At 41.8% G+C, this 17,402-nt stretch overlaps 2 protein-coding genes across 2 annotated transcripts; one reads left to right on the top strand and one right to left on the bottom strand.

Annotated features, from left to right (window-relative positions):
* The first annotated feature begins 500 nt into the window (after nt 1–500).
* Nucleotides 501–4,820, top strand: ppid (peptidylprolyl isomerase D). Its single transcript, XM_087798475.1, has 10 exons — nt 501–666; nt 1,204–1,344; nt 1,407–1,513; nt 1,585–1,773; nt 1,840–1,962; nt 2,038–2,144; nt 2,639–2,780; nt 2,872–2,958; nt 3,042–3,084; nt 4,182–4,820. The coding sequence occupies exons 1-10, from the start codon at nt 582–584 to the stop codon at nt 4,268–4,270; spliced, it is 1,113 nt and encodes a 370-aa protein (XP_087654601.1). The 5' UTR covers nt 501–581; the 3' UTR covers nt 4,271–4,820.
* etfdh (electron transfer flavoprotein dehydrogenase) lies at nt 4,755–17,178 on the bottom strand. The gene is made up of 13 exons (XM_087798474.1): nt 17,006–17,178; nt 15,081–15,236; nt 12,090–12,319; nt 10,329–10,410; nt 9,389–9,507; nt 9,217–9,294; nt 8,395–8,541; nt 8,156–8,296; nt 7,405–7,548; nt 7,169–7,337; nt 6,234–6,416; nt 5,949–6,170; nt 4,755–5,166 (listed from the first exon to the last, which is right to left on the bottom strand). Exons 1-13 carry the CDS (start codon nt 17,034–17,036, stop codon nt 5,003–5,005), a joined length of 1,866 nt encoding a protein of 621 aa, XP_087654600.1. The 5' UTR covers nt 17,037–17,178; the 3' UTR covers nt 4,755–5,002.
* Nucleotides 17,179–17,402: the final 224 nt, after the last annotated feature.

The raw sequence follows: 17,402 nt of genomic DNA, 5'->3' as shown, positions 1-17,402 counted from the left end.
ACATCATCTGGAGTGTTTGTGTGTTGATATAAAAACACGTGACTATTTCAATATTAAAATGATTTAGTTACTAACATGACTAATGCGTTTGCGTTTGATGGATCTACTGACTCTTTTAAGAAACATCTTAAGACGTTTTTATTTGTTCAGGCTTTTCCTTGATTTTCTGGAACTCCTGTTGTGTTATCAGTTTTATCTTGATCTTTAAAGTATATACTTTATTGAATATTGTTTTGATTGTTTAAGCGCTTTGTGACCCTGGTCTGGAAAAGCGCTATATAAATAAAAATTACTTACTTACTTACTAATGCCTTTGCATCGCTCGCATTTTAATCATAATCTCATTTTTAATAATAATAATAAAAAAACACACGATTCTAAGCCTCTGTAATGTCGACTAATAAAATAGTATTTGTTAATATTTACGCTCCTGCAGCGTCACTGCTTTATTCTGAAACGTCTACCCGGAACCTCCGCATTCCAACTTCCGGTGAGCGGCACTAGCTTAAATTACCGGCGGCTACCTCAGTTAGCATTAAACTAGTCTCTCTACATTTCTCCTCCGTCCCCCTCCTTCAAACATGTCTCACTCGGCGCCTTCTGACAAACCGTCAAACCCCGAAAACCCGCGGGTGTTCTTCGACGTGGACGTCGGCGGAGCGAAAGGTCAGAAAAAAACTCTTTTAAACGTTCGTACGTCAAACGTCCAGTTAGCTTTAGCCGCTTAGCTTCATTCAAGGCGTTTTTTCAAGAGTCATCGTCAAGAGAGCGACCGGACAAAAAAAAACCTGCTGCACGTGAATGAAGTTTGTTGACAAAACAATCGTCTTCGCATCCGTGTCGACCCCCGAACTCACGTCTGGACCCCCGAGCTGCAATATTTCTGTTCTGCAGCTCAACCACGTGTTCTCTATGCATCGATATTAACTTCGGATTTCATCGGTTTTTATCGTCGCCGCTCGGTGTCAGTCGACGAGTGCAAGAGAGTCGATTAATATGAAACGATTACAATACGTTGTTTTTTTAACTGTTAAACGCTCATTTCTGCACAGTCATTGTTTCAAAATAAAAGCACACTTCTATGTTGCTATAGCAACCGAAGGGCGTGAGTGAGTTTGCATGTTTTAATAAAATTAATGATTTTTTTTTTTTTTAAATAACCGTATGAATGGTTTGATCATGTGACCTTTTTTCTGTCCGCAGCCGGCCGGATCGTCATGGAGCTGTTTGCCGACGTCGCTCCCAGGACGGCGGAGAACTTCCGGGCGCTCTGCACGGGCGAGAAGGGCGTCGGCGCCGCCACCGGGAAGCCTCTGCACTTCAAGGGCTGCCCCTTCCACAGAAGTAAGTGAACGCCAGCGTTCGTTTTGACTCGTTTCGACTCCCGACTGACCCGCTGTCGTCAGTCATCAAGAAGTTCATGATCCAGGGCGGAGACTTCTCCAACCACAACGGCACCGGAGGCGAGAGCATCTACGGAGAGAAGTTCGAGGACGAGAACTTCCACTACAAGGTGAACTGGAGTCAGCTTTTTTAATTTATGGTCCATTTGTGGTCCGTTTCTGACGCCGTGTGGTTCCGCAGCACGACCGGACCGGACTCCTGAGCATGGCCAACGCCGGGCCCGACACCAACGGCTCGCAGTTCTTCATCACCACCGTCCCCACGCCACATTTAGACGGGAAACACGTGATCTTCGGGCAGGTGCTGAAGGGGATGGGCGTGGTCAAGGTGCTGGAGGCCGTGGACACCAACGAGGACGTTCCAGTCAAGGTCTGACCCCAAAAAAAATGTCTGATCCGAACTTCTTTTGTGATCATTTTTTTCTCCTCCGCGCAGCCGTGTGCCATCGGCGACTGTGGCGAGCATCACGACGGCGACAGCTGGGGGTCCGCGGCCGACGACGGGTCCGGCGACGCTTACCCGGACTTCCCGGAGGACTCTGTGGTGGACTTCAAAGACGTGAGGGACTCGCCCCCTTCCTGCCGGGGTCTGGACGTCCCGTGACTTAATCCTGGTGCTTCTGTGGTCTGGCAGGTCGACAAGGTTCTGTCAGTGGCTGAGGACTTGAAGAACATCGGGAACAAACTCTTCAAGGGCCAGGACTGGAACGGCGCCGTCAGCAAGTACAGCAAAGCCCTGAGGTAACCACCATGGGTTTAGGAAAAGACTGCGCTTGAATATTAAGGTTTTTTTTCACAATACAGCATCAAACCGCACTGTATCCATTTTTTTTTTGGCTTTCAAATCATTTTATTGTTTATCATAGTTATTTTATGGATTCATTTTCTATAAATTACATTTAAAATTCACTGCATTATTCATTTTTGGGTTGCAATTAAACTAACGTCCACAGGATGGCAGCAAATAAGTCCTGCCCAGCTAAAGGAACGATTTAAAACTCGCAAGATGACTGAGGATGAGAGGATACAGTCGACATATTTTTGGTTTAAAAATCGGATACGACTTCGTTAAGAGTCATGTGGTCTGTAATTTATGCAACACCAGAGTTGAGTATTCGACAATACTACAAATATAGCCTCGTTACTACAGTATTACAGTATATTGTATTGTTGCCCCTGTATCGCGATGTATTGGAATGTAAGGTCTCCTGACCCATGTCTGGTTCTGCCACCAGGTACCTGGAGGTGGGCCGGGAGGTTCTGGAGGAGACGAAGCAGAAGACGCTGGAGCCCACCGCCCTCAGCTGCCACCTCAACACCGCCGCCTGCAGGCTGAAGCTGCAACTGTGGCAGGAGGCGCAAGAGAGCTGCAACGAGGTGAGGCGCCCGAAAATGCAGAACATGGAAACGAGTTGTTGATTTTATTGTTTTTAGTATCATCGAAACACGAGAACTTGTTTGTTTCCAGGCACTGGAACTGGACCAGAAGAACACAAAGGCTCTTTTCCGGAGAGCTCAGGCCTGGCAGGGATTGAAGGAGTTCCCCACCGCCATGGTAACCCACAGCGCCTCCTGGTGGACGTATTTAACTCAGTTGTAGTTGGAAGACAATTGACTCTAATTCCTTTTGTTGTGCAGACGGACCTGAAGCTTGCTCATGGAATCGCACCTGAAGACAAAGGTGAGTGTGGACCAGAACCTTATTATTCTGACCATTTAGTGCACTGGATTATAATGTGTATTTTATTTTACTGTGTGACTGATAGCATTGAGTTTGAAATCTTTTACGCATTTGTGTTGCTTAACAGGAACTATTTTGGGTTCCTTATACCATAGTACTATGTTGAAGTAGAGTACTTATTATTACTGCTACGTATTCAGCCTCAGAGTTATACAACTGATCCTCGGGAAGCAAAACTGAAACTGCTTATTACAGCAATATTATGGAGCCCCGAGGAGTTATACTACGGAGCTTAGAGAAGTTATATTACGGAGCCTAGAGGGATAATACTACGGAGCCTAGAGGAGTTATACTGCAAAGCTTAGAGTTATACTACGGAGCCTAGAGGAGTAATACTGCAAAGCCTAGAGGAGTAATACTACGGAGCCTAGAGGAGTAATACTACGGAGCCTAGAGGAGTTATACTACGGAGCCTAGAGGAGTTATACTACGGAGCCTAGAGGAGTAATACTGCAAAGCCTAGAGGAGTAATACTACGGAGCCTAGAGGAGTAATACTACGGAGCCTAGAGGAGTTATACTACGGAGCCTAGAGGAGTTATACTGCGGGGTCTAAAGAAGTAATAATTTGGAGCCACACAGAGCTTTGTTGTTTACCAACATTTTTGTAAGCTGATTTGAACACGTAACTGCGCTGACACCTGCCTTTGATCGAGTGATTGACGGCCAATTAAAGTGTTTAACTTCAAATACTCGCTCCCACCTGCAGAAACATCAAACCACAAACCCCTCCTGTGACTGTAAGTTGGGTCACAATAATCGTTTGTTTGTCGAGCACATCAAATCAAGAGGGTCTGAGTTTTCCACAGTAGAATTGTAAAGCCGGTCACCATGGCGACCGTGTTTGTCGGCGAGCGTTCTTATCAGAGCCGCTGGACGGACAAAGCCGCCGCATCCTCACTGGTCACATCCAAGTGGCCCCGGTTTTAATTTAGGTTCTGGTGTTTAAACTCGGCAGCTGCTTGGCGACAGATAAGAGCGCCGGCGGTCGTGTGTCGGCGGAGCGAGTGATAACATCCAGAATCCTTCTCTCCGTAGCCATCAGCAACGAGATGAAGCGTGTGCAGCTGAAGGTCCAGGAGGAGAAGGAGAAAGAGAAGAAGATCTACGCCAAAATGTTCGCCTGAAAAGCCTCCAGACGTTCGTGGTCGCCGTCCTAAAGAAGACCAGGGCGGACCACGCCGGCGCCGAGAAGCAGAACTACGAGCTCGAGTCGCAAATTCAGCCGTAACTACGACGACCGGCCGGAGTCGCTCGGAAGTCCTGCTGTGTTTTGTCTTTCACCGCGTCGGGTCGAACACGATTAATCTAGAACGAAATTAAATTCTTCAACTTAAGACGATTCAATTCAGGTTGTGAAACTGTGCTTTTAATTCGAAAAGTCTCTCCCGTTAGCTTGACTTCACACACCAGTGAGTGATTACAGCAGCGACCTTTGACCCCTTGCTCATTTCTTTCTAAAAGGGAAAAAGTGTAAAAAATCTCCGATGTCATTCACTCACTCTGGTCGCGTCTTGTTCGGAGCCGACCTCCATGTTACGACGCCTGACCTCGCTGGTGTGTGAAGGTCGCGACTGTTCCCACGACATGTTTAGTTTACGACGCAGCACCGAGTCTGTCAGCGTGTTTATTGATGTTCTACTGTACAAAACTGCAATAAACTAATTTAATTACAAACCTTGAGATTATGTTCACGTCGCAGCCTTCGACGGTCCGTGTTCACGTGTCACGACACATCAGATCATCTTAAATTAACTCCCGTCACTGCACTCATGATCGAGCCGGACGCCGGGCTCTCGTTTCAGGCACATGAGAAAGTTCTGGGCGCCCAGAATCTCGACCAGCAGTCGGGTCAAAGTTCACATCCCGTTGTAGGCGGGGCCTCCTCCGCCCTCCGGTACCACCCAGTTGATGTTCTGACTCGGGTCCTTGATGTCGCAGGTCTTGCAGTGGACGCAGTTCTGAGCGTTGATCTGAAGACGCATGGCGTCGCTGTTCTCCACGGGAACGTATTCGTACACGCCTGAGAGAGAGATACACGTTAATACAAGTACAGGTTAAGAATATGGCGATACAATATATTGCAACGATATAGTTGTAGGATTGCCCAAGTTCTCTGGCGTTTACAAATCGCATGACTCATAAATTTCTCCTTAAGCTGCGGAGGACATAAAAACTGCTGCCATCTAGCGGCTGGAAGTTAAATTGCAACACAAAAATGAACAAAACGCCCTGATAATTTGCGTGTTAATCGTTAAAAAAAAAAGTTATACTTTAGTCTAAAACTACTAAACATGAATCTTAAATTAAAATTATATGAAAGCCAAAAAAAAAATCTATGTATTAATAGTTTAAAATGTTTTAATGGATATCGTGAAGATAAATTGCAATAGTTATTTTAGTTGCACGCCTAATACTGACCACTGCCAACCAGGAACTCTACACTCGCGCTGCGGAGAGAAGTGACCGAAGAGGTCATAATGTTACGGCTGCCCAGTCCTTAACGATGCTGGGAGAAGGTCAGTGCCTTGCTAAAGAGCAGCATCAGATTTGCAGACAGTGAATGGACAGATAAGCAGGTCAGCGAAGGCGTCGCGGTGCGTTCAGGAACGGTAAACATCGTTATCTCAGATCTGGTCCTGAGACACACACTGGAATGTTCATTCACCGGTAAAGGTTCTTAAAGGTCAAGCTGGCTGCGAGGTCACGGCTGACGTCACGGCTGACGTCACGGCTGACGTCACGGCTGACGTCAGGGCCGGACCTCAGAGACCAGACCTCAGAGACCGGACCTCAGAGACCCACCTGCGGGACAGAAGCGCTGCTCGGGGCCGTCGTAGATGGCCAGGTTCTTGTCCACGGGGACGCTGTCGTCCCTCAGGGTGAGGTGGGCCGGCTGGTCGCCCTCGTGGTTGGTGCCGCTCAGGGCCACCGAGGAGAGCAGGTCGAAGCTGATCTTCCCGTCGGGTTTGGGGTACTCGATGGGGGTGCACTCTTTGGCGGGTTTCAGCTGGTGCGCGTCGAGACCTGAGACGACCCAAGAGTCAACGACTGGGCCCCCCGAGCTGATCCGGAGTCGGCGAGACTCACCGGCGTGTTTGAGGGTCCAGGGTTCCATCCCTCGGAGGATCCAGTAGAACACCCCGGTGTAGACCATCCCGCCGTAGAGTCCAAAGTAGTTGTGGAAGGAGGGTCTGATGTTCCTGACGGCGTGAAGCTCCTTCCACACCCACGACGACTTCAAGGCCTCGGAATATTCTGGAACGTGGAGCCCTGAGGAACCATGATCACGTCGAGAAAGTTACGCATGTTGGACGATACGCATCACGATACTGTAGTAACAAGTATATATTTGTAGTATTGTCGAGTACTTGACTCTGGTGTTAATTTACAGACCACATGACTCTTGACGAAGTCTTAACTGCTTTCATTCATTTTTTCAAACCAAAATATGTCCCAAACGTCAGCTTTAAAAGCTGCTTGAGTCGACTGTATCCTCTCGTCCTCAGTCTGGTCGAGACCGTGTCGGATTTAATCTTTCCTTTCACTGCAGAGGACATAATGGAACTCCTGTGTCCTCCTTTAAAGTATACATTTGTTTTGATTGTTTAAGCGCTTTGTGACCCTGGTCTGGAAAAGCGCTATATAAATACAAATTACTTACTTATAATGCCTGCTGCCCTCTAGTGGCCGGAAGTTTAATTGCAACACAAATAGTGAACAAATGTCCATGAAAAATACCATGTTAATTGTAAAAAAAAGAAATCAAAATGATTTGAATTACTCTTTACAATATTGATACGTAAACTATAGAAGAATTGTGATGAAAATAAAATGCGAAAAGGAAGCGTTCTGATGTTTTCTAACACCTCCATCAACAGAAGTTAAAGTGCCACATGTCTCACGTCGTCATGACGACAAATCATCCACTTCAAACCCAATCAACGCCTCAAAGTCCTGCGTCAGATCTTTCGAACGCGTTTCATTTTCAAGTCGGACTCATGCTGGCGGCTCGAGATGTTTACCTGCCGTCTCAGACTCCGGGCTCTCGGCGGAGACTCTGGGGAAGATGGCTTCGGCCGCCAGCATCCCGCTCTTCATGGCCGTGTGGGTCCCTTTGATCTTAGGCACGTTCATGAACCCGGGACTGCAGCCGATCAGGAGGCCGCCGGGGAAGGTCAGCTTGGGGATGGACTGGAAGGACAAGGAAAGGAGTAAAAATAAAAATACTCGTCAGGGGTCGAAGCGGAGGGTCTCGCACCTGCATCCCCCCCTCGTTCAGCGCCCGGGCTCCGTAGGCGATCCTGGTTCCTCCCTCCAGGGTGGTGGAGATGAAGGGGTGATGCTTCCAGCGCTGGAACTCTCTGAAGGGACTCAAGTAAGGATTGGAGTAGTCCAGACCCACCTGTGGGAGGAGAGCAGGCGATCAGGGGGGACGAAAGCAGCAGAGTACCAGACGGGGATGAAACCATCTCAGTCGTTTAAACTAGTTTTTAATTGAAGAGGCTGAACGTTTTCAACGCAGACCCAGAAGTGTCAGGACATCTTCTAGAGAAAAAGACCTACATGTGGGTTCTGAAAACCCGCTGACAAAGAGAACCAGCACCGGCTTTATCGAGTCCATGATGTGACAGAACCGGGACGATGTGCCGGTTTCAGGGTTTCAAAGAGAAAAATCTCCTGAGAGAGAAATACTTGAGAGGGAAACGACAGATGAGCTGCGAGACCCCTGGAGGGTCCGAGACCAGGTACGTCTGCAACCCTGAGTCTCGCCGCGTCACGTCCGACACGATCCTTTCAGCTCAGGATTATAAACCTCCTCAGGCTGGTTTCAACTCTCAGCCAGAGACGATTGATTGAAAGGTCATTTGGGTACAACTTTCAATCAAATCAGATCGATATACAAAGTTTTGTCCCATGGAGAAAAAAACGAGTGAATGGAGGTCTCGGCGAGAGAGTCAACCGAGACCTGATCATCATCACCTTGACAGATGGAAGGTCAGGGGACTCACCACGAAGCCCAGAGCCACCAGAGGTTCCCCCTCGTTCAGGTGGTACAGGAACGAGCCTCCGTACGTGTTCCTGTTGAGCGGCCAACCCACCGAGTGCTCCACCCGACCAGGACGCCACTTCTTCTCGTCGATGGTCCACACCTGAGACAGACACTGGAGTCACTCCTCGCTCTCTCGGAGATCTTTCATTCACTCTCTAGCTTCGATCTCCAGGATCTCCAGGGTCGCCAGGATCTCACCTCCTTCAGCCCGATGGCGTAGGTCTGAGGCTCGCAGTTCTCGCGCAGGTTGAACTGCTTGTAAAGCTGTTTGGCCAGATGTCCGTGACATCCTTCTCCGAACAAGGTGACCTTGGCGTGCAGCTCCATCCCTCGCTCGAAGACGTCCTGGAGGAGGAGGTAACAGAATATTAAGTGACTGAATTTAACATTTAATAGTTTTAACCTTTTAATAAAAATTATAAAATGCCATTTTTGTTTTATTCGAGCATTTAATTATTTATCTTTTTGGGGGGAATTTAATTCAATAATTTATATATTGGCAAATTGTTATATATTTTTATTATTTAATAGTACAATTTTCTGTAGTAATTATTATAATTTTACTTTGAACACAGATTTCTAGATTCTAATTCCAATAATTTAATTTATTTATTTATTTTTATTTATATATTTTTTAATTCCTTGCCTTTTAGATTCCATTACAGCTACTCGATCAATCATGTGATGCAAGATCACTTCAGGAAGTAGAAGCTCATCACCAAGTATCTCTGTTGACCTGAATCTAAAATACCATGAATTGAACTTATAAGATTAAATACATTTAATTTTTAAACATTGGAATTAGAATATTAAACTATTGAAAGTCGATTTGTTTTTGTTATTGTTGTAATTAAATAAAAAGCCTTCAAATATTTTTCAAACGTATGAATTTAAACAAACAAAAACACCTTTTAATTAATGAAAAGAACATCAAAGTGTCAACATTTGAAAGGAAAACTCAACGATCAAATATCAACGCTCGACTTTTTTAAGTCTGAAACACGAAAAGTTTGGCCGCACCTTCGGTGAACCGTCCTTGGCGATGCCGACGTCGTTGGTGGCGATTCCCTTCACGCTCCCGTCCTCGTGGAAAAGAACCTTTTGATGGAAGGAAAAGCGGGTCAGAAACCTTTTGAAAAAAGCACCGCGGGGGGGGCCGGGGGGGGGTATCTTTGTGATTCGGGGGGGTTACCTCTGAGGCGGCGTACCCGGGGTAGAGTTCCACTCCGAGCTCCTCCGCCTGCTCCCCGAGCCAGCGCACCAGGTTCCCCAGTCTCACGATGTAGTTTCCGTGGTTATTCATGGGCAGACCTGCCGGAAACACGGGTGGATCAGTACAGGATAAGATGAAGGATCAGATCTGGTCCAACGTCTCGCGGTTGACTAGAGTCTCTTCATGTCTCTGGTGTGGAGCCCTGTTACCCCTCGTCACGCCAGCTTGTTTCTTATGCCGTGTCTCAAATCGCATACTAGCGTACTAAAAGTTAGTATTTTTAGTGCGTTGGTGCGTCTCAATTCTTAGTATGCGAAATTTAGTGCACCATGCACACTAAATTGGCGTACTAACACGAGTATGGTTCGATGGACACTAACCACACTAAACAGCCGCCATCTTAGTGACGTTTTAAACGGAGGTTACGTCATATATAAATGCATATATATTCATATACTTACAGGTGTATTTTCCGCAGCAGTAGAAGGATAAACACGTCTTTGCTGCTGATACCAGCTTAAATATCTCGCGATTATTTAGATTCTCATATTTTTTCTTTATTTCTTTTTCCAAACTTGCAAAACGTGCTGCCAGCAGGTGTCGGCGATAGCGTTCAAACAGCTGATTGAAACATCGTTAAATAGAAGTAGAAGAAGAAGCTGTCATGTGATTTCCGGTTAGTGTGTAGCAGCAGTGTTTGATTTGAGACATACTATCTGTGGAGAATTAGCGTACTAGTTAGTATGTACACTAAACTGATGCATACTAACTTCTAGCATACCAAGAGTAGTATGCGATTTGGGACACAGCATTAGTCTTTTTATAAAGAACTCCGGGTCTCGGGAGATTTACACAAAAATAAATAAGCAGCGCTCGGACGATCCGTCGATAGTTAAAGGGCGCAATTAAAAACAGGTACCTGGCAACATGGGAACTGGAATCCTGCGTTTCTCCGTTAAGATGCTGAAAACGTCTTCGGTCACCGGCGTGTTGAGCGGAGCCTGAGGAGAGAAGGAGGAGGATTTAAAACACCGGTGGTCGAGACCTCCACCCGAGAACAATGGAAGGAGGCAGAGATTCAAACACAGATGAGAGAGAAGCTCATGAATACGGAGACCAGCAGCTGGTTGTGAATTAACTGCACGTTTATTCAGGTCAGGTTCTCACTGAGGTGTTTTGTGGCGGCGCTGCAGTCGAAACCTTCTAATTAACTTTTCTAAAGCCAGAGACTCAGAATGGATTAAGTCTGGTGTAGAGTCGCTAATGAAGACAACTCTGCGACTCATGAATCAGCCAGACTGGATAAACGCTCGCGGCTCCTAAAGGACTCCAGAGATCCGTGAGTCATGACCACACAACTTAAAAGGAGTCGTGGATTTGGAAATGTCAAGAAAACTTTCAAAGCGAAATGTTTTATCGTATCAATGACAACCGTAAGAATCAGAGGAGTAAGAAAATATTGATAATTGAATCTCGCAAAATTGAATATTAAAAATATATATTTTTGTACTGTATAGATATTCAAAACTTGCACCGAAACCATTTTTAATTTTAAGGATTTTCTCATCGTCAACTATAGTTCTTTTTATGGTTTGTATTTAATTTAAGTTTTTAAAAAAAACATTAAAAAATATTCACTGCGTTTATTCATTTTGGTGTTGAAATGATACCTACGGACACTAGATGACAGCAGTTCAATCCGATGAGGACTGAGGACGAGAGGATACAGTCGACTCCAGCAGCTTTTAAAGCTGATGTTTTGGACATATTTTGGTTTCAAAACAAATGTAATTACGACTTCATCAAGAGTCATGTGGTCTGTAAATTCCGCAACACAAGAGTCAAGTACTCGACAATACTACAAATATATCCTTGTTCCTGCAGTATCACAAGAGATCGCAATACAACGTTGCCCCTGTATCGTGATACATATTGTATGTAGTCACAGGAATTGATGGAGAATCAGACAAGAAACTTGGCTCTATAGCTATGTAAGTAAGTTAGTTTTATTTGTAGAGCTTTTCCAGACCAGGGCCACAAAGCGCTTAAACAATCAAAACAATACCCGATCAAATATATGCATAAAAAAGGTCAAGAAAACACCGAGACAAACACAGGAGTCTCAGAGAATCAAGGAAAAGCTTTGAAGCCTAAAATTATAATAATGGAGTTATAATTAAAATCATTTAATTTTGTGGGAGAACTGAAGAAACAAAAGTGTTCCAATGTCGCATCGACGCTGAATAAATGGCCAGCCATGAGTGGATTTGAGTATCTGCAGAAGACCAACTGAAGATTCTCCGTGAAGGTCCCAAGGCTGAGCAGACCAAGGACTGCAATCAAATCAAGCGCCACTTAAGTTCTCAAAGCCCAAATCACGTTTAAAGACATGAATCATCCTCTTATAATGAGCCGGGACTTGAACGAAGGATCCAGGGAGGAGGGAAAACTTCTTGCTCTTCAAGTATGAATCTCTGATCAAGTGTGTTCGCACGAGACAAGGACGTCCGCAAATCTACCCAAGCTCTTTCACTTGAGTGGAAATGATTGTGAAAAGTTTGATTTGACCATATTTTATCTTTTTTTTTTTATGAGCCGCTACTAGCAATCATGACGTCTCAACCTCGGAGACCCTCCCTCCATCTTGCCGCCACCGCGTGATGATTGACGGGGGTCTTACCCCTCGCTCCTTCCAGTCGGGGAAGAGCTCCTGAAGGGCGCTGGGCTCCAGACAAGCTCCCGAGAGAGTGTGCGCTCCGAGCTGCGAGGCCTTCTCCACCACACACACCCGCAGCTCCTTCTCCTGCTGGTTGGCCAGCTGCTTCAGGCGGATGGCTGCCGACAGACCCGCCGGACCCCCGCCCACGATGACCACGTCGGCCTCGTCGGCGAATCGCTCCATCTCCACACCTGCAGGACAGGCCCAAGTTTTGCTCGCACTTAATAATTAAACGACAACTGAAGAAGGACCTGAGACGCCATTGGAAGTATTGAGCGGGTGGAATTTAATATTTCAAAATGTTTTTGGGAGAAATTGCTTTAGAAAAATGTTTTTTTTTTTTTAGGCATTACATTTTATTTAAATAATTCAATACACTACGTTCTATTTTGTAAGGTTGCATTTCTCATTATTGAATAGTCAAATACAATACTTTGGTTCATTTTTTAATTGATTTTTAATTATAAAACTATTGTTTAAGAAAATTGTAGCCTTACGATTTAAATTAAAAATATTTATATAAAAAGGCAAATGTTGTTTTATATTCTAATAACAAACAAAAAATATGTAAAACTATCAAATGCATTAAATAAATAATTCAACGCCTAAAAAACAGCATTTAAAATCCAACCATTTAGTATTCTGATAGCAATGATATACTTCTATGTACTTTCATGTATTTATTTATTTTTATAATTGATTTATAACTATAAAAAAATATTTATAAAAATGCTTAGTCTTTAGAACTTACTATAAAATGTTTGTATAAATGTGCCAATATAAATGTTTAATCATTTTAAGTTGATATTCCAATAGTAAACAAAATAATGATACATATAGAAAACAGACACTATAACATTTAATTAAAAAAATACAACGCTTGAAAAAACTGCATTTTTAATTTTAAAAGTTTTACTTTTTTATCATTCCATATTCTGATGAACTGAAATACTTCCATATATATATTTTTTTATTATATATATAATGGATATATTATTATATCCATTTATTTATTTTTAACTATAATATGTATTTAAAAATCAATCCTTAGCCTTAACAAACTAATATAAAATGTGGCAACATTAATGTCTGATATGTTGTTGTTGTTCTTCTTTTCATTTTAAATTATAAAATATTAAATATTAAATATAGAAACTATCAATTTTCAATAATGCTTAATGCTTAAAAAACAGCATAAAAAAAAAACATTTAAAATTAAATCAGGTGATATTCTGATGGGACTTCCATTTATTAATTTATTTTTATTAGTTTAAAACTCAAATGATATATATATATATTTTATTTTTTTAACTTTGCCTTTACAACTTAATGTTGGCACCTTTATACAAACATTATAGTTTTTTTTTTTTTATCATTTTAAATTCCAATTTAAAAAAAAAAGGATAACTTTAGAATACAGAAACTTTCAGATTTGTGAATTTAAAATAGAACCCAATGAATAAAAACAACTTTCAACAGTTGAATTTCAATCATACAATATTCTGATGGCACTGAAACACTTCCATACGCTTCAACCTCCAAGTCAGAGTCTGTTATTTTTACCATCTTTCTTTCCAAACGCTCCAATTCCTTCTGAGAAAATTCATAGCTTTAATCAAAGGGCTTTTTTCCACCCCCCACATCTCTATGAGTCGAATTTCAATTACATGCTTGGAAGAATGCTCGGGTGGTTTGGAACTGAAGAGAAATGAAATGCATCTTCCGATTGACAGAAGTTCAAACTTTTTCAACTGTGAGTTGTTTACTTTTGGGATCTCAGGAGGATTTGGAAACAGGAAGTTGCCAAGTAGGAGGGTCAGCAGAGAAGAGGATTCACACGTATACAAGATTACTGCATGTTGCAGCAGTGGACACAAATAAAAGACTTGCACCGACGTGTAGAAGGAAAGTTTCTATTTTTTATTAGAAATGTATTTTTGATTCAATATTCTTAGGTTGGTCACTTCTTCAGGCTGAACTCAAATAACTCCTGCGGATTCATTTTCTTCACATTTTAACAATTCACATTTACTTCAGTAACTTAACTTAAAAAAAAAAAAACATGACAAAAGATCAACATAGATGTGAGAACTGTTGATTCTGGTTCAAATGGAACTTTTTATTTTATTCTTTAGCATTAACATTTATCCTTAAAAGTAATTAAAAGAAGAAAAAAAAATTCAGAAACATGTTCTTTTTTATTAAGATTCAAGCTGCAAACCAAGGAAAATACCTAATTATTTTAAGTTTTTGCAGTTTGTATTTCATTCAAACATTTAATCAGTTCGTAAATCAATTTTGTTTCTAGTCAAATTACCTGATTTATTGTCGTTTCGTTTTAAATAATACATGTACGCCATTAATAATTTACATTTAATGAAGAATAGCACGCTAAAATTCAACAATACAAGCTTTTTTTCTGTACTGTTAATACAGAATACACAAGTTTTTGCAAGAAAGACTGTGGCAAAGAGTCACAGAAATCCATGAAAGGCAAAACAAACATTTGTTCTTTTTATACTTTTTATACTCCAAGGCTGCTCATCAGCACCGTTTGAATGAAATATAATTGAAATTTCGTACACATTTATTTCTCTGCTCATCACCACTTTCTAAATGCATATTGGAAACCTAATCGTTGTTATTTATTTGCACATTTGTTTCGGTTTTTCAATTAGACTTGAAAATCATAGCTGCTCATTTTGTTTATTCATAAACGAATAAGGAAAATAAATAAAGAAAATGTTTCCATCACCGCTCTTTGAATGTTGAATAATTTATTGAAGGTTTTATCATTTAATAAAGTTGTTTACCCAAAATAAAATTCGTCTTTTTGGCATCGACTATTAAAACGTCGGCTCGTTGACGACCCTTAGCCTAACATTTGAAAAGTTTTATCCACTTTAATAGCCTCGGGAGCCAGAGTTTCTCCAGATGACGCAGGATTCTCACCTTCCCATCGTGGATCCTTGTCCCGGGGGTGGATGGTGTAGTGGGTGGTGATGCGAGGCGTCGAAGAAGAAGAAGAAGAACACGATCGTCTGTGTAGCGTGTAGAGCTGCGGGCCGGCGTGATCCACCGACCTCAACGCCTGGATACACCTGTGTGCTGGTGAGGGAAACAAGAAGTCGGACCACGAAGTTGACAAAAACATCTTTAAACATCACAAGGATTTCAGAAAAATGTATGTATGCGTTTTGCCACGGTGTATTTCCTCCAGTTCAACTGCGTTTGTATAATTTTCTTCACCACTATACACCAATACTGATGGAGTAGGACACACGTCCCGGTTTATCAACTGTCTTGGATTGATCGAGTACACGCGCCACAAATGTCTGACAATATTTTACTCAACACTTAAGTTTTTACTCGACAAAACTCCCTCGCAAAACATCGAAGGCAAGGGAAATATTCATCGGAATTCCCGATAATAATATACATATTTTTGTGAGTCTGTCAAATGTAAGTAAGTAAGTAAGTAATTTTTATTTATATAGCGCTTTATGACCCTAGACCAGGGTCACAAAGCGCTTAAACAATCAAAACAATATTCAATAAAGTATATACTTTAAAGGTCAAGATAATACTGATAACACAACAGGAGTTCCAGAAAATCAAGGAAAAGCCTGAACAAATAGAAACGTCTTAAGATAAGTCTTTTTTTTTACTGAAATTTCCTTTTCGGCGATTACCATGAATTTAATCGATATAAAATACACGGTAACTGTGCTGTATGTTTCCATTACTGAATATTTAAACAACTTATGGCTTGTTTGTTGAATCTCGACTATTGGTTTGTTTTTTCTATGCATATTTTAGTGCCAAATTTTCTAATTCAATGATATTTGTTAAGAAATTATTAACATCATTATGACATCAAACATTCTTCAGCTTTCCAATGACACCAACCTTTTTAATAAGAGGTAAATAATAAGCAAGTTTTGACATTTTCGTGTTTAACAAAATAAGTCACACCTAAAACATTGAACTCCATTGACTTAGTCATAAGAATGACAAGAAATTAGTTCGTTTTCACCAGTTTTATTGATCCATAACTTATTTAATCACAGAAAAAAATATACTTATATTACAGAAATATTCTTTACAAGACTTGTCTGGTAAAAACTGGTCAAATAATTCAATGAATCTTTAAAATTGCACACACATACCTAGAAAAAGTTATGACACAACTCGACTTAAGTTTAACTATGATCCGTAAAGGTCTTGTAAAATCAGAAATAAGATTCTAAAAGAGTATTTTTGTGTCCCCAAAAACTGCTAAATAAATACGTTTATTGTTATATATATACACATTATAAAATCAACTTTAAAAACTGTTACTTAAGTGTTATAAGAAAGCAAACAGAATTACTCAGTTAAAATAATACTTAAATCAACTAACATCACGCATGTTGTCTTTTCTTAACTTTAATATACATTTATTTACTAGTATTTAGCTGTGAAATCTTAAAATAGAAGTTACATTTGTCTCACAGCAGCTGGCTCGTTCTCAGACGTGCATCATGCTAGCTGAGCTCCAGAGGCAGAGTCAGGTTATTTAGAACAAAAATATGATATTTTTTAAGTTTAAATGATAGTTTGTGTTTCGTGTCTTATAATAAAAGTGGGGTTTGATTGACACATGAGCTTCGGGACGTCGTCCAAGTGACCTATATGTCGAGTGAACTTTGCCCTACATGTTAGCTTGATGCTAGCAGGTGGAAAAGTATGCTCTTTTTGGATAGTTTAGTGGAAGTAAAAAGTTAAACTACCACGAAACAAGTGTCTTGTCACCGCTGTGATGTTGTGTGTATCCGTTTGCACCCTCGCCCTTCAGACAGCTAGCCAGTTAGCTTACATGCTAACTCCAAACTCACCTTTCACCGAGTACCTGCAGGCGGGAAACATGGCGAGTTTTTCCGCGTACTTTGCTGCGGAATACCGAGAGATTTACTTAAAAAAAGATGTGAAAAGGGAGTCCAGTGAGAGCCGACTCGCTCCGCAGCTTGTGTAACTCCCAAAAAACACGTCTCATAACACACACACATAGACACACACGCTGACCGATGATAAGGTCACTGCGCATGCGTCGTCCGCAGACTCAGAGTAATGTGTCAATAAATACAAATAATGAAGCGATAAATTTGAATTTCCAAGTCATTAACAGATAACAAGGCAACGTCGGACTGAGACGACATGATTAAGGGGAAGATCTAAAATGTTCAATTGAATTGTTATCTTGCAAATGAGCAAATAAATCAAACGAGTTTGTGT

This window comes from Callionymus lyra, chromosome 9 (genome assembly GCF_982586985.1).
Source record: "Callionymus lyra chromosome 9, fCalLyr1.hap1.1, whole genome shotgun sequence".
Lineage (NCBI taxonomy): Eukaryota > Metazoa > Chordata > Actinopteri > Syngnathiformes > Callionymidae > Callionymus > Callionymus lyra.
Note: the sequence above shows the minus strand (reverse complement) of the source record. Positions and strands in the feature narration are given on the sequence as shown.